Raw genomic sequence first — 23317 nt, 5'->3', positions numbered from 1 at the left:
CTTTTAAAGACTACAAAACAACGTACAAACTGTAAAAAAAATGTTGAACCTTGACCATTTTTTTAAAGAAAACACAACACAAAATGGTAACAGCAGAAAATCAAAAAGGACACTGTGTTAGGAACATACATTTAAACATAGCATTTTTTCTGTCTAAAGACAGGACAACAGTTACTGAAAAATACTCTGAACTGATGTATTTTCAGTCTGAAGGCCTCCTACCACAAACTTCTTTCTCAGCATTTCTTGCACCCTCTGTTCCTGCTTCTCCTCTTTTGACAATTTTCCAGTAGGTGTAGATGACTGTAAAAGCAATCCCCTCTAATTGTTCTGTTCACAAGTAATCTTTATTGTACCATCATAAAGTCCCAGTAACCATATTTGACAGCATGGTGCTTAGTAATGGCTAATACTATGAACATTGAATGAACATATAAAGTCTCTTCAAATTTTAATATTATCCATCATCCAGCTTTCCTATCATTCTTGAATGAGCATTTTTTTTTCAAACTTTCTGCATCTTTGAATTTTTTCCATCCCACTCATTTTTGGGAGCACAATTTTTTAATTTTCATCTTTAAATCCATCATTTTAAGCTCACAAAAATATGTTGAATTTTCATTAATTTCACATCATGAAGTTCAGATGGCTTGGACAGACAGGCTGAATTTTTTTCCATCCCAACTAGGAAATTTCTGTCCAAGGACAGAGTAACAGGTCCTGAAGATAGCCCAGCTGCAAACCCTTTCCTCCTAGTCTTACCTTGTCCTTGCCTCTGCTCTTCCTACGTTGTCTGTCCTTGAAGCTGAGCCGGTTCTTGGGTTTCCCTCCAGGGGTGGAAGGGGGGCTGAAGGATGGTGGGACAATTCCCAGCATGCAATATGGGTCACTGTACCCTGTAATTTGAAAGTATTATGTCACAGATGTATAAACAATCCTGTTACTTGCTGCTGATTACTATATTCATTAAATTCCCTACATGAGTAATCTATGAAAATTCTGTGTCAAATCCTTTTACATTTGCCATTTACTTCTTTGCATCAAACCTTTCTGCTATGACAGCATTGCATACATGTAGTAATAGATCTTTTTAAGTGCTTGTTAATCCCCAATCCCTGAATTGCAGGGATAACGTATGTTCTCTTTTTACATAAAATTGATATGACTACAGTACTGGTTGTAAGCAATTCTTTAGGAAAAACATTGCATGACACAATAGAATTTGAATTTCTTGGATGACTAATCTGCACAAATGCATTACTTGACATAGATTGATAGTGTTTACTGACCATTTGCATCCTTTGCTTCTAGGTCCTTTGCTTCTGCAACTGAAATGGCAAGAGTAATCAAACCAATTTAATCAAAATCAGTGAAGTGTTATGACAGAGCATACAATTGCAGTAGCAACTAAGAATATGTATATGTTGAAAAATTACATTGCTGTATCCGATAGTAGGCTCGCTGTCCTTAGTGCTGAAATTACTACTGTTCTACATTATGACTTGTAAATGTGAAATAATGTGTAAACCTTGTACATCTAAAGCAGTGTAAGATGAAACATGAGTTCTTCAACCACACTGAAAGAACCACATTGTTTAAAGAAGTTACCATGACATTCCCCAGCTTTCCCATATACACGGACAAACAGAAAGCCACTTTTCCCCTAAAATCTCAGAACCCATAAATCATAGTAGAGCTATTTGGCTTCCTCTGCTTCAAAGAACTAAGTCAAACTCAACCTGTCTAGATATATCCAACACAAGTTTTCAAGTAGTCTCTTTTTACAATAATGTTCATGACTCTTCAATGTCACATGTATGTCCCTATATATGTTTACCTTGTACTTTCAAACAGCATTCGGGCAGGAACTTGCAAATAAACTCTCTATATTGTCAGTGATATTCTGACGTATTCAGTATAGCAATGACAAATACCAAGTGTTCAGCTACTGGGCATAAGGCCTTTATTTTGCACAATTACTAGCTTTAGTTTTCCAACACTGAGTTCAGCACCAAGGACAGTTGTAATGTGCTTTACCATACAATTGTGTGCTGTCAAGACTGGAGGTAAATAGCAATGATGATGATGCAAGAAAAGTCTATCATTACATGACAAGGAGCTACACCATGCAGTTGATGTACTAAAATATGTTTTCATGATTGTGATAATAAAGTCCTTGATTGCCTGTTTCCTCGAATTACCACTGCTAAAAGCAGCTCTTTCAAACTTCAAGTCTACAGGGGGGCTTTACAATGTAAGCTTGCATGAAAGAAGTGCTTTTATCATATGGTCCTGTGGTCTGGCAAGGTAATAATTATGTGTAAAATGTTTACAGCCTGTAATAAGTATTTACCTGTCACATGCAGCACACATTTTGGGGCCTGTAATTAGAGAAAGATTTAATAACACAAACATTTAATACATAACAACATACTGGAACAAAAATAAGGCCACAGCAAGTAAATTTTAAGGATGACATCCTCTGCAGATTGCAAAAATAGTGTGATAGGGCAAAAAAAAAACAAGATGGGTGGAAAAAAACAAGATGGCAACATCTTCAAAAATAGGCATCATAAAGTTGTGATGACTGTTGTAAAAAGAAATAAAGGGACAAAACATGGTATCAGAGCCAACAAGGCATTCATTCCTGTATTCAAGACATGTACTGGTGTGGTAAAAGTGACACTAGGGTGGTAGACTGGCATCACCAACAAAGTTGGTAACCACACTCATAGCTTCCATATTGGTGTCACTTTTACAACTATCCAGTAAGTTTCATTCCTACAACTACTGGTACCTTGCAATTGTCACCTCTACAATTACAACTATCAGGCTACAACACAACATATTTGCTCATTTTGATACCTTATCGTCATGTTGACCATCCCTGCAGAAGAAAAAAATTCTTGTTTCTGAAATCAGGCGAAAATTAATGCGCGTGCTGATGTCATCCATAAAATTTACTTGCTGTGGCCTAATACTCAATTCTCATATTCCAAAATTTTTTATTATCATAACTGATCATTTACATAACAGGAAACATGTATCATATACAATGAAGAAATCAAAGATCAAATTTATGTGTGTATTACCTGATCTTAAACAATTCCAATTTTCTTTAAATATTATTGAGGAACAATTGAATCAGACATTTTGAAAACATTAGGAAACTTGTGTTCATTTGCAAGGAAAGAAGTTCAAATAAAACACCCTTTCCCCTTCTTTCAATCAAAAGACACTTTTACTTAAAGTCTTAGATAATTAGTAAAAAAAAAAAAACTTTCCTTCTTACCTTAAGTTCCTTAGCCCTGTCCAGCAGGGTTCTGTGTCTGTCTTCTGTGATGTGGAAAACCTGGGAAAATCAGCATACTATTACTGTTAATCCTACACATGTGTACATGTGCTTGGAGAATAGCGTGCCCTAGGGCACGTCACTAATGGATTTTCAAGTAAAGTATCAAAGTATGTGCATCACTATGTGTCACCAATGAATACAAATTGAAGACTTAACAGCAATGCTTTAAAGAATTCACTGTCAGTGATAAGATTTATTTTGAAAGTCGACTTAATCAACATCTCATTTCTGATTACTATAACTGCTAATAGTATGGGGATCTTAATAAAAACTTAATAAGTGCTTGCAGGAAGCTTTTAAGTGTTACATTTATGTACACAACTTGAATGTGTCTAAAGTACTACAGACAATAAAATGATGTGACCTTTATTTTCAGCGGAGAGACCCAATATGTTATTTTATGTCATACCTGTGACGCGAAAACGTTCGATACGGGTGTTCCGGACCGGCTGATAACTTTCCGTACGGCCCGGGCTTATCACACGGGCTCCATTCAAATAAATCGAACTGTTTCGAGTGGGCCGAGTACGGCGCCATCGAAAGTTCGAATACCTGATTCAGACGTTGGAACATTACTGTTGCAACCCTTTTTTTTTCGAGGGCACCAAATTTGTTCAACTTCTGGCGCATTTCGCATCAAAACATGGGTTGTCTCAGGTGGGTATGACATAGATAAAATACAACACGGTGTTTTCTGCATCACCCTCGGTCTCAGCCCTCCCGCGGGTTGGATCACCCTCCGGCCTTCGGCTGTCGGGCGATCCAACCCGCGGTCGGGCTGATACCTTGGGCGATACGAAATACATCGTGTTGTATTCTATATTTATCATATTAGAGACACTTTTTCAAGTACTTTCATTTAGTATACACCATGTCATTGTTTGTGAGCCTAAAAGGATTTCTATCACAGATCAATGTAATGTCAGTTCACCTTTATCTGTGGGGTAACCTAAATCCATTGTTGTTAAAGACAGGGCATTTGGGAACATCAAGTCGATGGATAGTGGCTTTAGACTACAACATTTTGTAAATATTTCAATTTGAAACCATCATCCATCGGCTTCATATGCCTAAGTGCCCTGATTTTAAAAACAATGGATATTGGTTACCCTGGGAATAATTGTGAACTAGCGGTAATGTTGTTGTACCTCTTGGGCATAATTGTACAGGTCCTCATCGAAGGGTGAGTGTCCATCACTGGTGGTGCCTATCCTATGTCGGATGGTGTACATCAACTCTTTGTACAAGGTGTCCAGCTGCATGGGAGGAAGAGGGCAAATACTGGCAACAGTTACGTTGATGAAGGTTAGACATCCAGGTAATAAGATATGCCAAATACCAGCAATACTGTTCCAATCAGCTCCCTCCCATAGCTATTGGATGGTGATTTAATATTGGATTGCATGAAGGATTGCATGATGGATAGATATACCATAATTATTATCTATCAAAGCATCTAGCCTTGGTTGCCCCTAATTGAAATTGAAAATTACAATTAGGATACATTATCAACTGATCCATCCAATGAAGACTCAGGTGCAAAGCATCAATTCAGACAATTGCCCAGGGCTGGAAAACATTTTCAGTGGAGTGTGGGTTATCTAATACCATGTCCATATCTAATCTTGTACCCAGGACACATTTGTATGATGCTACACGGGTAGCATAGGAGGGACCTAGCAATTAACATGGATCACACAATGTCATACTCTATACATGTTTTCCATGTAATTAATGTCAAATACACTGACAGCCACGATTGCTCAATGCAAAATAGCAACAAAGTTTTCAATGCCACCAGAACTACATGCACTGCTTCATATTTATCATCATATGTACATGTGATAGCATGATAGATAGAAAAGAAATGAATATCAATCTTGAGTTTGACAACGTATTATCTACTATCGTCAAGATACATGTCGTTATATGAATCTTCCAAAAATATAGGTAGTATTCTGGCTTCATTGACAGTTCTTGACTTTTACCAAAATATTGGTCATTGAGTTCTTGAAACTGTTATGAAGCATCAGCAAAATGCAACTTTGAATTTCCAACCATCACCTTCAGAGACATTCTTTCTATATCAAACAAACAAGTAAATAGAGGTGATGTAGAAGTGACAGCTCACTCACTCACTCACTCACTCACTCATCCTCGCCGCATGTCAGTCTTTGCTGACAGCTAGCTCAAACTTAAGATACGCCTACCTCATCCTTGCTGAGTTTCCGACTGTCAGGTTTGACCGCAGCTTGGCTTTCCACAGGCAATGGCTTGTCCTCCACAAGATCCTCCTGCAACATCAAGAAAAAAAAACTATTGAAACTTTGCTATGATAGAAAATAGAAATAATGGAAATAATTGTGGAAAATCAATTAAGCAATTTTATACAATCCTGTAAACATGAAATATCCATTTGTAATATGGCTTGTTTATCTTCCGGACATAATGAAAACTTCATATTTGTGAATGGCACGAAATAAACTGCCGTTTTTTTACCAGACTAAACAAAGCCATGCTGTTTTGTCTCTTATGACACAACCACAGTTTGAATCAGAGTATTGTTTCACTTGTTTTGGGATTCTAGTCCCTGTGTGCATTAGTGTTTGTGGTAACAAAGTTATGCATGTAACCATTACTTTCATGACCTAGTTTGCAACGCCCCCAAAAAAACTTTTCAGCCTGTCAACCTTCATGAAAATTACTTGATGTTTTGTGCTGTGTCACAAATACGTGACTTGTTTTTCCTGCCTAATGTCACCAGAAGTGATAAGTATGAGAAACCAACAAGTGGGAAATGTACAGTAGCTTTTACACGAACATCTAGAGACATGGGACAATATGCCTGATGTGGGAAAACACATGTGGCCCTTAGCACACTTATCTGGATACCATTATTTCAGAACTAATCCTTAGTCCTTTTGCAACAATTAAGGTGAAATGCAACAACTATAAACACTTCTTGTCAACAAGCCATCTGTCACCTACTTTTCCCAGGGACATAAGTGCTTATCAAACACTTCAGATAAGACCTTACTAATTGTGAAGTATTACTTAGTTGTAGAGGACCAATCAAATGCATGTGTAAAAAGGCACTAAGCGTGGTACTGCACAGTTGGTAGTGTGAAACAGCTGTACTTAAACTAGTAGAGCCTGAAAGTCATATACACCGAACGCAAGACATTTTGCTACAGTTATGTTAACAAGATCATGGTACAATATACATGTACTTGTTGGTCACTGTCTTGTGAATATCTTTCATATGCCCTGTACCTGTAGCCTGATTGAATCACGGTTATAGCGACTTGCCAAGCATCCAGCCAGGACTACCAAATACTGTAAATGCAGAAATGTTCGCGGTGGTTTTATGTTTGCGGTTTTCACGGTGGCCACTTCACCGTGAATTTAAACCACTGCGGACATTTTTCCATGACAGTAAGATAGTACAGTGCATGGTGCTACCGCAAACTTAAACAACCTCGAAAACCCTTTTCCCACTACCGCAAAATTAAATCCCCGCAAAATTAAATGCACTATAGTACTGCATTAGACAGCAGAGTTTTCCTTACACATACTTGAATATACTTGATAACCAGAGAATGTCTAGATCTCTGAGCACACTGAAGTTTCAGCAGAGATCAATTGAAAACTGGGTGACAAATTTTTCCGTACTCTAGAACTAAATCTTACAATAAAGGACAGTGTTCTTGGTACCTATCTATTAAATTTTACTGACCTATGCATGTAAGATATGCAAGGTTCAAGCTGCTATAATATGACACAGAATGTTTATGCCAAAGGGTATTTAACCCAGGCCGGCAAGCTCAATTTCAAAACACTGATAATAGAGATACAGACCCTGACCTTCACCTCCCCTTTAACATTTTGTTCTTACAGGATTACAATCTGGCATTTCTAAACCTTTAACAATCAGGGTACATGTAAATCACGTCACAAGCACATGGAAGACTGTTATGCAGTAATGAAGCACTCAAATCCAAAGCTGTGTATGTGGTCTGGGTGCTCGTGCAGGTCACCCCTGAGAGTCAAATCAGTTTCTAATCAAGCGCGCAATCATGTTGGCATTTTGGAGTATGATTGATGTGTAAAAACCTGGCAATTTGTGTCAAATCATTGACCCCAATCCTACACCGACCATGGAATAGTTAATTACCTGAGCTGTATGGCATCAATGCTATACTAGTTTGTCTATCAAGCTGGGATAAATGCTGACTACTTGGTGCACTGGAAGGACTGCTAACTGCTTTTCAACAATAATTGGCTGACTAGCATCATCCTTTTTAATATTCCCTATCAGTCTCACCATATGCAATGTATTAATTGATTCAAAAGAAGAGAAAATCCTTCCAAGACAGACAATATTTTAAAAAAAATGTTTTGAATGTGTGATACTGATTGGTTGAACTCTCCACATATAATCTAGTTGTCATAATGACTGCTACATGTTGTTTCTCTTTAATGATAAAAAGATTGAATTTTTTAGCACAGAATCTGATACACTAAGTCTTCTAAGACTGTATTCTACATACATATATTTAGTGTACTTGAAAGTTTAATGATAATATTATGAGGTACACAATTCAAAACTGCAAATTTTATCTTTCTGCAGTTAATAAATTGAATAAATCCAGAAAATCAAAGGCAGGTAATAAAAGGTTTTGACATATTTCAAATATTTGTGGTGATTTAGAAGAGCTTTATTTCCATTTTATCTATTTTTCGTGTAAATAGCTGTAAATGATTAACAAACAGTTTACTTTACAATTTAGAAAAGAGAGCAGCTACATTTTGATTGATGGTATTTCAAAGAGGGAATACAGTTTTGCTACAATAAGGACCAGTTGTCAATTTGTTAAGCAAAAATACATACACCCAAGAGCTAGATACTCTGCCTCTGAGCCTGAAAAAAAGGCAGAGCCCTTGCAATTCTTTAGCCTTCTTGTATTGTTGTTATTTTGTATGGAAAACACTGAATTTTGTTGGACTGGCCTAAATAAGAATCACCACTAATTGCTTTGATGTAACTGTAGAATATGTTCCTATATGATTGTTTGACAGGTTGTTAATTAAAGTGGGCACTTATGCAGAAAATGTTGCAGTTGAAGTTTAAATTTGCTGAATAGTCTCGACATGCACTTACAACTTGATGAACATCAAAGAAGTGCTTCTCCAAATTTCTTTCAAAACAGTTGAGTTGGAATAATCATATTTCTTTTTATAGGCAAGCCCAGTCATCCTGTCTCTTATTTTTTTGGCTGTACCAATAGAGTTCAGAGGATACTGTTATTGACATGCACTTTTTTATTGCAACATTTTAATATCTTTTCTAAATGCTATAATGAGTAGATAGTGCTACTTTCACGTTACCTCACTACTTGCTCTCAGTCTCCGGTTTTCTTGTCGCCATGACAGTGCTGTGAAACTCTCGAAGAAATTCCCATCAGCCTCCTGTACCCTGCACAGAGAAATACAAATGTATAGAGAGAGTACTGTAAATGCATTTAATTTTGCGGGGATTTATTTTCACGGTAGCGGTAAAAAGGACTTTTCGCAGTGGTTTTAAATTTGGGGTAGTACCATGCACTGTAGTCTCTTACTGCCATGGAAAATGTTCGCGGTGGTTTTAAGTTTGCAGTGAAGCAGCCACCACAAAAACCGCAAACATTAAACCACCGCGAAAGTTTCTGCATTTACAGTATCCATCAATTACCATCATTATGATTACAGCATTTTTAATACGAGTAGTTGAATACATAATTGCACTACATGCCAGCATTCTGAACTTTGTGCACCTTTATAGTTATACAAACCACTCAGCCATCTCTATGGTCTGTCAAGGATTTGACCACTTTGCCACTTGCATCTCAATGAACTAAACTGGCAAGCATTACATAGCAGCTATATCAACTACAATGTATCATGTGAAATTGTTAAGTGATGATGGGCGTAATGCTCGGATGGAAATCGTTTAAAAACAGGCTTCAATAGACAATGGTAAGTGTTGGGCACCCGTACAGAAAATTCATGTCCAGGTCCAATACAGGTTCCAGGGATCAGGTCCAGACCTGAACCTGGACCTGATTATGGTACATGTAGTATAGTTAACTGGTACAGTTGCTGTAGTACAGTGTAATTTTTAACTGCATATTCTATTTTGGCACTTTGGCAGGCAGGCTATTTTGGACAGCGGGTATCTAAATAGCAACCTTAAAATGAACATTTGCACCAAAAAGACGGAAATTCATGCTCTTATATAATAGTATCATGATCAGTTCAACAACTGGTCCGCTGAATTTTTTCTGGTGCATTTTTTGTCAGACCAGTCCAGCAAAAAGTACCGTACCGATTCTGTACCGATTTCAGGTACCAGTCCCCTGGGACCCCCACATCTGATAGCAACTTAATAGCAGGCTGATATACGTGACTACACCAGCACAGTCATGCATTAAGTTTCCTGTGCAATTATCTACTTGCTATGCAGACTGTGCATGCATTTGGAAAGACTTAATACATCAACCTTCCTTTGGCATGTACATACAATTGTCAAGACAGATTTTTGGGTCAAGCAGGCCAGAATATACAATGTCCGTATCCCTAGACAGAATCTTAACCTCTTTTGGCCAGTACATCCTGGTGCAGAACTAAGGTCAATGTTCCCCATTGCCTTCTAATCATAAGCTTCCAAAGGCACACAAACCACTAACTTGATGATACAACTTCATGCAGACCAATTTAAGTGACTACATGGCCACACATGTGTAAGGCATATGAAAGCATTTTAGCTCATTATACAAGAGGATGGATCTGCTTGAGCAGTGTTGAGTGTTGAGAGGCTGCTTTTATATGCTGCTTCATTATCCCCTCAGAGCACCCTGAGTATTTGCTGGAGTTAACTCTTTCATGTCAATGTCATGTGAAAGCAACAAGTGGAAGGTAGGATGATTAACACACTGTACACACACTACGCATTCTGCATATTAACCTCTCTTAGATTGTCCTACCAGAAATAATAAATGTTACTTCAGAATCTATGAAAAATGGAGGCAACATTTGCCTGAGTGTGTGTGTGTGTGTGTGTCAGTCTGTCTGTACATTACTAAAATCACCAAACTCGAGAAGAACGGGATGGATTGGTTTTATAATACAAAACTGTAAATGAGTAGACTTTGAGCACCTGGCGGCTTTCCTAGGTTCTGCAGCAGAACGTTTGGTTTTGATATCCCGTGTTCTGGATCATTGGGGCAGTCAAGCTTAAGCCTCTCAAGCAAATGGCAGGAATTGTTTCTTCGATATATTTATACTTATTCGTTAGACATTCATGTAGATTATTAATTGTATACACTTGGTTGTTCATATCTTTGTAGTAGACCTTACGAAAGTCGCTCACATTACTTTTGTTGTGTCAATAAAGATATGTCAAATTCAGAATGAAATCAGAGGAAGTATCTGATTATGAACAAACCAAGATAATGGGTGCAGTTACTAGTACTGTTGCTAGATGTAACGTTGGTTCGCCTTTATCCGTAGGGTAACCTATATCCATTGTTTCTAAAAACAGGGCATTTAACCCTCTCAGCACGAGAAGCCACTATCGTGGCTTTCCCATAGGACACGAGAAGCCACGATCGTGGCTTCAGGTTTAATTCCGGCGGGAAATTCAAACTGACTACTGTGAAATGGGAAATTTGGCAGAGTTTGCCAATCAGGATGCTTGTATCTTTGACCAACCAGAAGGGATGTAGCATTTGAGCCCTGTTTCTGAGGCCTCCAGCATGTGTTTTGGCTTCAGTTTTCTACAGGTTTATTTAGTAAATTTAGCAGAAATGGAGACAATTTGGTGGATAATTTTGTTGGTGGCTTACAGGAGTGATGACAGGGAAATCCTTGAGGGACAGCAAGGCAAACACCCAGCTGTTTTTGTTGAGATCAAATGAGCTGATATCACCATGTCTAATGAGTTCTACATGCATGCTTCCTTGTTGTTTTTCTTGGGCATGAGGAGGACCAGATCAGGTCAGAAAGGTCACTGGTCTCAATTGACATTTTAGATACTCTGATACCTGTTTCTCTACCCAAATCATAAGTAATAGGATTTATTTGACTCCCTGATATGTGGAGAACATCCAGAAAAATAATTTGCCATTTAGCACAAGGCATATTCATTATTTCAATAGTACAACTACAGGTGTGGGGAGGGGGGCACAACTGTTTATTGGGGGGAACATTTGTTTATCAACACTGAACTTATTTGAAATCATGCTTTGATTTTTAGTTTTTGGTCATTCTAACAGCATACCAGCATTGTGTATGTATAATTGAGTATTTCTACATAGTTTTATGATAAATGACACAAAAAACCCAGCCCCTAGCCAAATGTTTTCTTTTGTGAAGCTTTTTTTGAGAGTGTTGCAAATGTGTTTTTGAGTGGTTTCCATGACGATTGCTGTCCTCAGATTGATGGTATGATATTTATTTTGCTTGTTTTGGAAAGGTCATTCTGTGAGCTTTCCAGAAATATATAGTTTTCCTAGTTTACTCCTTACATAACAGCTGTAATAATAATACACAAAAAGTACTAATTGACACCTGTATAGACTGAAATTATATGTCGTATATGGTATACAGGAAAAAATTTTATGACGTGTTGAGAGGGTTAAGGATTTTAAGTCAACTGACAGTGGTTTCAAACTGTAGTATTTTGAAAATATTGAACCGTCCATCGACTTGATATCCCCAAATATCATGTTTTTAAAAACAACGAATATAGGTTTCTCCACGGATAAAGGTGATCACCTTTAGCGTTAACATTTACTCACAATTTGACAATATTTTTGCTGGCCTTTTCTACTGTATTACAGTAATACAGGTAGTAAAGGCAAGCAACAATTGTCAAATTGTACCACAGTGATTATGAATAGTCTTTGCACTCTGTACATTGGTTTGCCTTGGTCTATTTGTTTTTGTCAATATCTTGTGCCCACAATATGACCAGTAGCTTGTGGGTACAAGCCTAGGGTGATAACAAGGGAATGCAATTATGATAAGACGTCCTATTTATCAAGCCAAAGTCACAATGCATCGTTACAACTTCCTTGACGTTGATATTGCTGCCCTATTTCTGATGTTTCCCAGATGGCACAATGTAAAGTTCATGGTAGCTCACTTGAATGTATGTTTTGGAATCTGCAGCTGGACGACAAGTCACATTCCTGCACTTGACATGTACAGAATGTTTAATCAACTGGCACCCTGGTTTACTCTTAAACATGACGTTATTACTTTTTCAATTTAACATCCTCTGAGCAAGAAGCCTTGTCACCAAGGAAACTCTGTGTTTAAGTCCCAGGTTCCTTATGACCTATTGCAATCTGCACACCTCACAATTTTAGAATGTTATCCAAGGTTACAGATCACAAGGTCAGCCAAGTGCACCATAAAGCTCTGTTCTGAGCTTACATACAGGTAAATATTAAACTAACTGTTAAGTGATAAGAATTACTTTGCTGAATGCTGTGGCACTTCCAAAGGTTTCATTGAGATTTGATAAAATGTAGACTACTAGAGATCCACAGTGACTACTTTTCACTGTTTCACTTCATGTTGATACGACAATAACTTTTGAACTTTTAGTTTCCGCCCAAAATATCTTAGCAGCCACTCAAATTGTCATCCTATGGTTACCATCCTATGTGTGTATTGAGTAAAAAACTTTAACTTAAACCTAGATGGCACTGCTCTGCTAATGGGTTCACTCAACCGTACCAGAATGTATGTACTGACTATATACATATGACTATGCAAGGGTGAACATCAAAGCAAGGGAGAAACTCAGATAAGTCATAAGATAGTTTTCCCCATTGATCATGATACATGTGAAATTTGGATGCGGCACAATACTGTGTAATATTAGATCCTCAAACTGTGTTGTGTACAATTTAAAACAAGCACTGGTATGGGTTCCTAGAAAGCATGCATGCCTCTGTGAAAATTCAAGCGTCTCAGACGGCGAAACGCCGTTTGCGACAACCGTCCAAGGCGTCTTAAATTATTGGGACGCTTTGGACGGTTACGGCGGCGGACGGCATGGGACGGGCTTTTGAACGCCCGACGAAACGTCCACGACGGTCCGAACGGGATAACAAACGCTCGGACGCGTCTAGATTGGCACTTTAGACGCGTCCGGTCGGACGTTCGGGACGTCCGAGACGGCGTCTGAAAGCGGGCAGCCGGACGCTCCCGCGCTCCGTCGGGCGGGCCCCCCGCTGGGAACAGACGTCTCTGCGGACGGACCAGACGCCGATTGCGACGGACGTAAATGACGTAATCCAGGCTGCTGGGACGGATCGGACGCCGATTGCGACGGGCATAAACGGCGTAATCCAGGCCGCAGGTACGGGCGGTAGCCTCCACCACGCCTTCCCACGGGGGGTACAGATCGTAAAATTCGACAGAAAATGGAATGAAAGGCCAAGAGGCAGTCATCGCTATATTATTAAAGGTTAATATCTGGGCCAAACTCCTAGCAAAATATTTTTTCTTCAAGACACAGTTTTAGTTAGTCAGGCAGTACGGTAGAAACTCATAACGGGCCGGTGCATTTAATTTGGAACGTGCGTAGACGGCCGCCCGGACGCCGTTTCTGACGCCGTCCGGTCACGGCTATAATTTTATGGCCTGTTGGGACAAGCGTTGCCACATACCAAACAAACAAATATTCAGCCAGGCAGTGGAAGACCACCCACGACCGGGCCGTCAGGTTTAGTTAAAATCAAACGCAACTTGAACAAATTTCTTCGTAAATTCAGACATACTTCGCGGCGTTTGATAAACTTTGCTACATGTATGAAATTCAATCCGACCTTCAATCGTGTCCGCGGCTCTTTGTGCCGCCGTGCCGCCCGCACATCATAATGGACGAGTCCACATAACATCAAGGGTGAATACAGGACGTTTTATAATTCTCTATCGTACATTTTAATCACAATACTTAATTAAAGACTGGATACATTGTAAATGTGCAATACATTTTCTACAAAGCTCATATGTCATTTCTATTTCGCGGTAGCGAAACAAATTCGTCCGTTTCATAAGTTCCCAACCCCTAGTAGTTGGGAGGGCCGATTTCATTGACGGCAAAATCGGTAGGTGCTATCTCATTATCTGTTGTCTAAATCTACATTTTAACAGCATTATCATTCTTAATCGAAACCACAGATATTTTTTACAAGTATTTTACAACGTGTTCATAAGTCTTTTTATTTTGTGGCATCAAAGTAAGATCCTAAATTTTGTCATTCCTTTGCGTATGTGGGGAGGGCACCGAAACTTTGCAACCGTCGTCGGCAAACTTTGCAACAACATGTTGTACAAAAATAAGAATAAAATGAGTATTCACTTACCGGCGCCAGCAAAGTATCGACAGTCAGCTAACGGAAGGACGCTGCTTCTTTTGACGGCATCTGTGATTTCTCCTGTCCGTTACGTTTCACAGTTGCTTCAGGTAAGTAGTATGATTTATCCCCCTTGTCGGCGCACGACAAATTATTTTTGTACATTCTTTTTTAGTATAAATAACGAATAAAGTCATCGCCGTAAACCCAACCTCAGCACAATGTCGTAGAAACATCAACTGCTACTTCTAGACGTGATGTCCTTGGTCTAAAAGTAAGCAAAATTTTAACAAACAGACATAAAATCCACAGAAATAGTCACCTTCTGAACATATGTCCTGCAACCGCCGGATTGTTCAACAGTCTGAAATTCGAATTCACCCGCTGAAATTGGCGCATGTGCAGAAGTTAAAACGTCATGTTTCCCGTGGGGATAAGGACAGACGCAAGCCGTCTGAGGGCGTCGGGTTCCTAAGTATTTTATAGCCCCATCAGTGGCCGTCTCAGACGGCCGTCTCAGACGTTTTTCAGCCGTCTGGGCGTCCAACAAAAAAACGGACAGAACGGCCCGGACGCTCACGATGTGTTCGCGGCCGTTTCTGACTGCAATGGACGCGTCCAGAGAGTTTGAAACGCGCTCAGACGCCTTTGGACGCTTGTAGACGCCGTCTTAGCCGTTTCGGACGCTTGAATTTTCACAGAGGTGAGGCACTAAGTGACTTCCTTTGTAATACAATATCATAATGTAGCATATTCATCCATTTGATAACTTATCCAGGCAAATATAAGGCATAAGTTAGACTTTCTCAGAATCCAGACTCGAAGATCAGATAACCATGAAATAGAGCTATAGATATCATGACATTCAACTGCCTTTCAGGATTGCCCAATTAAACTTTTTAATCAACCCACAAGTCAAAATTCAGCTTCTGGCATTTGCAAGCACCATCGGGTACAACTTAGGCATGCAATGACAGTTCAAATAGACTTTTGGTGCTAATTTGAAACATGATGCCAGCTATGCAGTAGCACCCTACTGAGGGCTATCTATTAAGAAGGCAATTAAGGTAGGACCAGGTGTTAAGGCATTTTAATCATCTCCAGTATTTCAGATAGTCTAAACTGAGCTGGAGAATAATCATCAAAACACCTGTTATATCCCAAACAACTCTCAGAGTTAAAAACAACAACTTGAGCCAATTTCTTAATGGAAAGAAATGCGATGAAGAAACTGAATCACTAAAATAACAGAAACATGGTGTGGTTTGCAAAATTTTGGCTTGTCTAAAACTTTCCCCTACACATTTGGCACAAATATGCACAGCAAACAAGTCAACACAAGGCTGTATTAAAAGTTGTTTTAAGTACTACTTGCCCAGCTTTTCTAGACTGAACACAACAAACTTGTCAGTAAGGGATTTAACCACACCTACATGTCATAGTACTGCCGCATGGGAATGTGTTTGACGCTGTGTTCAGAATCAGAGTTCCTCCATCCTGCCTTCCTGGCCCAAGTAGCCATGACAAGACGACAGTAAGGGACTGCTAGAGCGAGGGAGACATGTTATCTCAGAGTCTGCCCTTCTGTTGACGTGAGGGTGTGGGTGAGGTCTGAGCACTCAGAGAGGTCCGCGGGACTTGCATGCATGGCATGTACTGTACACAGGAAGTCCAAGGTAATCCAGCAGGTGGTAGCAAACGCATGAAAAATGCACTTGTCGTGAGCAGAATTCCACTAATCACAGGAGGAGAACAAGTACTCTCAGCCCTCATGGAAACATAACCATGCAGGAGGAGACTCTGCTGTGGTTGAGCAGCGCTGAATGAACAGAGAGGCTCACAGTATTTGGCTGCAGGCAGGGTTGTTGGGAGCTATTGGGCCGTTTGTGTGTGCTTGAGAGTAGAAGCATTGATAGGGGAGTGTCAAACAGGTGTAAACAGAACACAGGCATGCACTACCAAAGACAGGCTGGGGGCAAACCAGTATTGGTAGGGGAGGGGCGGATTCATATTAACATGCAAAGTGGGCTTTTAGAGCTTCATATGTTAATAACATTTAACTGCACCTGTTGCATTTCTGAAGCAGTATTTCTTTCTTTGTAGAACTTTTACTGCATTCAACATTCTCAAAAGATTCCAACTTTTTCAACTGAAGATCTTCACATCAAGCAAACTGGTGCCAGTTATCAAAGACAATCAGTAAGAAATCATATTCTTTTTATCTAACATCATATTATAATCATAAGTTTGTAGATAAGACGTAGAAATAAGTTGAACTACAACTGCAAAAAATTCAGATAGTGCAGTTGGACCTTGGTTTGAAATTTGTTTCTAATATATGACCAGTCCCCAGACAAGGTAAAAAGTTCAGTCCAACTGGTACGTAATGGAATAAACAAGGGGAACTTATCAGCTTGATTAGTCTTTTAGAAAGTGCTTAAAGGTCTGAGTCTAATGGGCAATTGAAAAGGGTTTGTGACCACTTTGGCACAAGGTTGACTCTTTTATGAAAGTCTAATCAAATATGTTTACATTCCTTGATAGCTGGGCATATCCCAGCTGATAGCAGAGGTATGTCACATTTAAATGCCTGAACTTCTATATATGATATCAGAAAAATAGCCTTTAGAAGTCTTATCTGATACAGTTTGCTTAAATGTTCTTGAGAATTGGTACTGAATAAGATGCTTTATCGCAATCAGAAGGATGTCTTGAGCTCATTTTGTAATCACAGGGATGGCTTCTTAGCTCTCCATTGCAAGCAAACCTCCTGATTTCCCCATGACAAAGCAAAACTTTAAACCCTTAGCTACAGAGCATTCAAATGAAACAAACACAGGGGCACTTATCAAACCCTCATTCTCTCAATACACGTCAATCCATGTTTGCTCTTGATCCAATGGATACTGCACCAGCCCTATAGTACAGAATGATAAACAATCCTCTGTGGGGCCAGTCAAAACTCTGTCAACATTCACAACCTTAACTGTATTAGACAAGCTGACTTCAAAATGTATCTTTGAAATATTCAAAATTTGAATATAAAGCAGCCTGATGCTGCTTCCAGCTTTAACATTTTGTCAGTCCTACTTGGATGGTCTTGGAAGTCAATGACCATGATTAATGAATGGAAAAGAAAAAAAGCAAAATTTGATTCCATTTGAACTTGGCAGCCAATGTTGTTAATATTTTTACTAAGTCTTTTATCATAAGCTTAAATTTTTTTGATGGATACAGAGATCATTTTGTCGATCCCAATAAGCAAATTTCCATCCCAGGGTGGGGGGCAGGTCCTAGGGACAGCTCTGGTACAAAGTAAATAAGATAATACAACTCAACAGCCAAACTTAGTCCAGTGAAGACTGCTTTGAAGTTGAAAAATGCACTTTCCCACCCTGACCTGAGTGTGACATCTAATGCAGTCTGTCTATTTCAAGCTGGAAGCTCAGATGACAAAGTTCTGCATTATTTTCTGATCAGCAGCTTCAGAGTGCTTTTGAACTTCATGCTATCAATGACATCCCGAGGCTATCAGTACACTAGGGGTTCCATAACGCAGTCATGTCTCAAGGACGTCCTTATGACCTCTAACAATATATTTGTATAAAGAGTTTATTTTACATATCATTCAAGTTTCCTCAGATCATCAGATAAAGATGTCATTTTTTTTCCCTTAGTTTTTCTTTTTCCACATCGAATTCTATTCCTTAAGGAAAACTCGACAACTATTCCAACATACATGTAGAACCTCCATTGTAAGTAAAAGCTGGACACGTCTGAATGTTTATTTACATTGCAGGACGTAACACATAACTCACTTCAGGTATCAAGGGATAAAAAAGGTGATTTCAGTTGCTTTTGACATTGACAACAGGAATGTTATGAGATAAGGGAACAGTAGTAAAGTTCTTTCATTCCAGATGCACAGCGACATGTTTTTACATGACACAAATATTCAGGGTCATCAGCTCAAAATGTTAAATATTTACCCTACAGCAAAAGTACCAAGTTCTAGTCGTAAGACAAGATACATAAAAATTTATCTCTACCTCAGAGTCTCTCTCATCTTCACCAACAGCAAACTTCAATGTTGAAGTATCATTTACTCAAATGAAAATGAACAAAAAATACTCTGTTCGAGAGCGAGGTACATTTTGCGACCAGCCCCAACCCTGTCCCCAGGCAGATGAGTATCAGACAATGGAGGCCTGGGAGCTGCAGCTGGAGCCGTCTCTAGGTAATGTACAACACCAGCTTGCCCCAGGCTGGCTGACATGAGGTGACGTTTGAGAGCTGACACAGTCATTGCGGCGACTGCGGCAGATGTGAGCATCACCAAGGGAGTCCGGCTTCAGGATTATTGCAACGATATGCCCTGACAGCACAGGTATGAAATCTGCTTCCAAAACATATGCCAGACTGATCCTCTGCTTTTCGGCAAGAGAGTTAAAGTATGACTGAAACTGAATGTATGACTGACATATAAGCTGTATGTAATGTTTTTGAAAAAAAAAGAAGAGGCATGGCAATATCTTTGAGAAAACTGCAACTTGAAACTTTAAGGTGTATGTCCTCCAGCAATTGCACAAAGACCAAACAGCTCTAGAGGACAATGTTGTCTGGAAATATCACTGGATATGCCAGTTCAGAAAAAAATGATGAATTCAAAACTCTTCAACATGTTAACAGTCCAGACTTCAAAATCACATTTTAGTGTCTGAATCTAAGAAGGCCGAAGAGGTCAATCATGTACCAAAACAAATTTATGTCCAATGCCAATGGTCATGATCATGGAGAAATAAAACATGCTACATTGCTAATGGTTTGACATCCGGGTTTAAGATATGCAAGTTAACAGAAAATTTACATGGATTAAGTATTTGTAAATGATCAAACATTTCAGACAAAATCTGTTTCCCTTTGCTGACATTTAAGACGCAACGGATGCTGTCTGAAATGTCGTTATCGTCGAGTTCCTTGAGTAACTATGGGTAAAACGTACTGCTCATCCATTTGTAGCTCCAGGTTAAGAAAACAGGTTTGTTATTTAGGAATAGGCAACTTCTAGAAAGGGCACCAAATACATCTTCCCTCACATTAGCTAAGAGGAGTCACAACTTGAACCTTGTCAATGCAGTCCAACTTAGCAAATCAACCAGTTTTTTTGTACCATTTAACACAAAATGCTGACACCCACCTGTGAAACATGTTATCAGGAGGAACAGCGCTACGACAGATCAGTCATGACGTGCACTCGCCAATTTCTGCTGTGTTACAGAGCCGCCAGTGAAATGAAATCCCATAACTCCTTCTGTCTCATTCAGTATTAGGCATTGCGCTCCCTTGTTGCTTGGTGTTCCGGAAGCATGTAAGTCAGGTTAGGAACAGAATACATTTAAAAGGTTTATGTTGAATATATCTTCAAGATCTTCATAAATTATGTTTGACAAGCTCTGACGGAGTCAACATGGCAGGCAGTGATAGTTACTTCAGCAGCGGAACATGACAATGAACAAATCCCTGAGCGCCGACCTTCATTAAGCAGTGCCTCTGTATAGATTACGGAGCAACAGGTGCATGGCCCTGACAAAATTACGTGATCATCACGTTCACAGTTCATCATCTGGAGCTCAAGTTGACATGGGATGGGCAGTCCAGGGCCTGGCCATTATAGGTGGCTACATTGTGTCAACCGTACCCCTAGTAGGCTACTGTGGCAGACGGACATGATGGGAGGGTCTTTTTAGCGAATGCCCACAAACGCCCACTCTAGAGAAGTCCGCGCTGCACGAATCTCATTTTTTTTGCTTGGAATATGTCCACGTTGTGCTCCCATGTATTAATCCTGAGTTTCAAGTCAATCCGTCGACCCGAAGTGACATAAATCAAAGTTTTCGATTCTCGATGGTCTTTTTAGCGAACGCCCAGCAAAATGTCTTTTTAGCGAATGCCCACTATATCCACAAAAATATCGGCCGTCGCACAACGACACCTAAACCTACCGCCACAAACATGTTCAAGATGGTGTCCCATTGATGTGTACGGAGTTTCCGTGCTTTACAGGCATTTTAAGTCCCTGTTTTTGGTCAAAATGTACTCCGCCGATACTGCCATACATTAACAATAGCAATTCAAAATGGCGGGCACTAGTCATGTGACCTCCTTGCGGGACTGTTCTATAAGTATCGCGGGAGTGACTGTTGTAGCATAGCTTATCATACAACCATTTTAGAGTGAATTCTGAACAAGATTTTCAATTCATAGTGCTATCATCTGACTGATATTTACATTGTGGTCCTTTTTTCTGTGCTATAATTACCCAGGTTTGAGGAACTTAGTGCAAATATGGATATTGATTCTCCTCAGTGCCCAATTAATGTACAAAAGGCTCAGACACATTAGTGTTATAAACCTGACTAGGGCAGGTAACCAATACTAGAAAACATAGCTATTCATTATTAACAATACTATTTACATTATAATAATAACTCTTCACCAAACTGGACTTTTCTTATCTTTATTTATCACAGAAACATTGCTACAATGAGGATTTGATTAGATGAGTATCTGTTACAGTATGTACAAACTTATTTCAAATACAAAAATGTATTTCATTTCACTTCCTAAATAATTTTTAAAGTATTGGAAGGGGTTGACACATAAACAATATTAATTGCATTATTTGTGTGCAGAAAAATGTAACCACAAGCTATTAATAGTCTAATAAAATGTTGGAACATGGCATGAGCGGGCTCCTCTTCTGAGTACAGAAAGGAAATGTTTTATAACATTTAGTTATGACGTAGAAAATTTCAATTGTAAAGTGTATCTTTATTAACATTGACAAACAAATTGTTTTTCTCTTCTTAATAAATGACAACAATAAAGGTAAGTAAGGTGTGTTTCTTTTATAACAGGCCAGGTAAGACGCCGTACAGGTGAGTAAGGTGTGTTTCCCTTTATAGCAGACCAGGTAAGACACCGTACAGGTGAGTAAGGTGTGTTTCCTTTTATAGCAGACCAGGTAAGACACCGTACAGGTAAGTAAGGTGTGTTTCCTTTTATAGCAGACCAGGTAAGACACCGTACAGGTGAGTAACATGTATTTCCTTTGATAACAGGCCAGGTAAAACACCATACAGGCAAGTAAGGTGTGTGTCCTTTTATAACAGACCAGGTAAGACACCGTACAGGTGAGTAAGGTGTGTTTCCTTGACTACAGACTAGGTAAGACACCGTACAGGTGAGTAACGTGTATTTCCTTTGATTACAGACCAGGTAAGACACCGTACAGGTGAGTAACGTGTATTTCCTTTTATAGAAGACCAGGTAAGCCGCCGTACAGGTGAGTAACGTGTATTTCCTTTGATAACAGGCCAGGTAAAACACCATACAGGCAAGTAAGGTGTGTTTCCTTTTATAACAGACCAGGAGAGACGCCGTACAGGTGAGTAAGGTGTGTTTCCTTGACTACAGACCAGGTAAGACACCGTACAGGTGAGTAACATGTATTTCCTTTGATAACAGGCCAGGTAAAACACCATACAGGCAAGTAAGGTGTGTTTCCTTTTATAACAGACCAGGTAAGACACCGTACAGGTGAGTAAGGTGTGTTTCCTTGACTACAGACTAGGTAAGACACCGTACAGGTGAGTAACGTGTATTTCCTTTGATTACAGACCAGGTAAGACACCGTACAGGTGAGTAACGTGTATTTCCTTTTATAGAAGACCAGGTAAGCCGCCGTACAGGTGAGTAACGTGTATTTCCTTTGATAACAGGCCAGGTAAAACACCATACAGGCAAGTAAGGTGTGTTTCCTTTTATAACAGACCAGGTGAGACGCCGTACAGGTGAGTAAGGTGTGTTTCCTTGACTACAGACTAGGTAAGACACTGTACAGGTGAGTAACGTGTATTTCCTTTGATTACAGACCAGGTAAGACACCGCACAGGTGAGTAAGGTGTGTTTCCTTTGCCTGTAGACCAGGTGGTGTATTATACAGGTGAGTAAGGCGTCTTTCCTTTGCCTATATACTATATAGGCCATTAAACAGGCGAGTAAGGCGTCTTTCCTTTGCCTATAGACCAGATAGGGTATTATACAGGTGAGTAAGGTGCCTTTCCTTTGCCTATAGACCAGATAGGGTATTATGCAGGTGAGTAAAGTGTCTTTCCTTTGCCTATAGACCAGATAGGGTATTATACTGGTGAGTAAGGTGTCTTTCCTTTGCCTATAGACCAGATAGGGCATTATACAGGTGAGTAAGGCGTCTTTCCTTTGCCTATAGACCAGATAGGGCATTATACAGGTGAGTAAAGCGACTTTCCTTTGCCTATAGACCATATAGGGGATTATCCGCGTAAGTTACGTGTCTTCCCTCCGGACTGGTCCCAGCCCAAACGCTAGACGCCTTACTTGCCTGTATAATGCCCTATCTGGTCCATGGGTAACGGAGAGACACCTTACTCACCCGTACAGGTGCGTCATCTGGTCTATAAGCAAAGCAAAGCCCCCTTACTCATCCGTCCAGTGACTGATCTCGGCCCCA

General features: G+C 39.6%; 1 protein-coding gene and 1 long non-coding RNA gene across 7 annotated transcripts in view; one reads left to right on the top strand and one right to left on the bottom strand.

Annotated features, from left to right (window-relative positions):
• The window catches only part of LOC118428412 (BAI1-associated protein 3-like), a 94827-nt gene that overhangs the window by 28077 nt on the left and 43433 nt on the right, over positions 1–23317 (bottom strand). For 3 of the 6 annotated variants that reach the window (XM_035838458.1, XM_035838454.1, XM_035838459.1), the window contains exons 2-9: positions 8744–8831; positions 5566–5649; positions 4504–4611; positions 3293–3352; positions 2354–2381; positions 1290–1328; positions 763–896; positions 223–303 (exon numbers count right to left, since the gene is read on the bottom strand). In XM_035838458.1, the coding sequence (XP_035694351.1) occupies positions 223–303; positions 763–896; positions 1290–1328; positions 2354–2381; positions 3293–3352; positions 4504–4611; positions 5566–5649; positions 8744–8831 (622 nt within the window). Of the gene's footprint in view, positions 1–222; positions 304–762; positions 897–1289; positions 1329–2353; positions 2382–3292; positions 3353–4503; positions 4612–5565; positions 5650–8743; positions 8832–16199; positions 16655–19963; positions 20141–23317 lie in introns of those variants that run through there. The other 3 variants (XM_035838460.1, XM_035838456.1, XM_035838457.1) reach the window with 3 other exon arrangements.
• Positions 16819–23317, top strand: part of LOC118428416 — a 23587-nt gene continuing 17088 nt past the window's right edge. The window contains exons 1-2 of the long non-coding RNA XR_004832652.1: positions 16819–16965; positions 18845–19153. This is a non-coding gene — a long non-coding RNA (uncharacterized LOC118428416). The remainder of the gene's footprint in view (positions 16966–18844; positions 19154–23317) is intronic.

Source organism: Branchiostoma floridae, chromosome 13 (assembly GCF_000003815.2).
Source record: "Branchiostoma floridae strain S238N-H82 chromosome 13, Bfl_VNyyK, whole genome shotgun sequence".
Classification (NCBI taxonomy): domain Eukaryota; kingdom Metazoa; phylum Chordata; class Leptocardii; order Amphioxiformes; family Branchiostomatidae; genus Branchiostoma; species Branchiostoma floridae.
The sequence above is the reverse complement of the archived record's forward strand: the minus strand, read 5'-3'. Positions and strand labels throughout refer to the sequence as shown.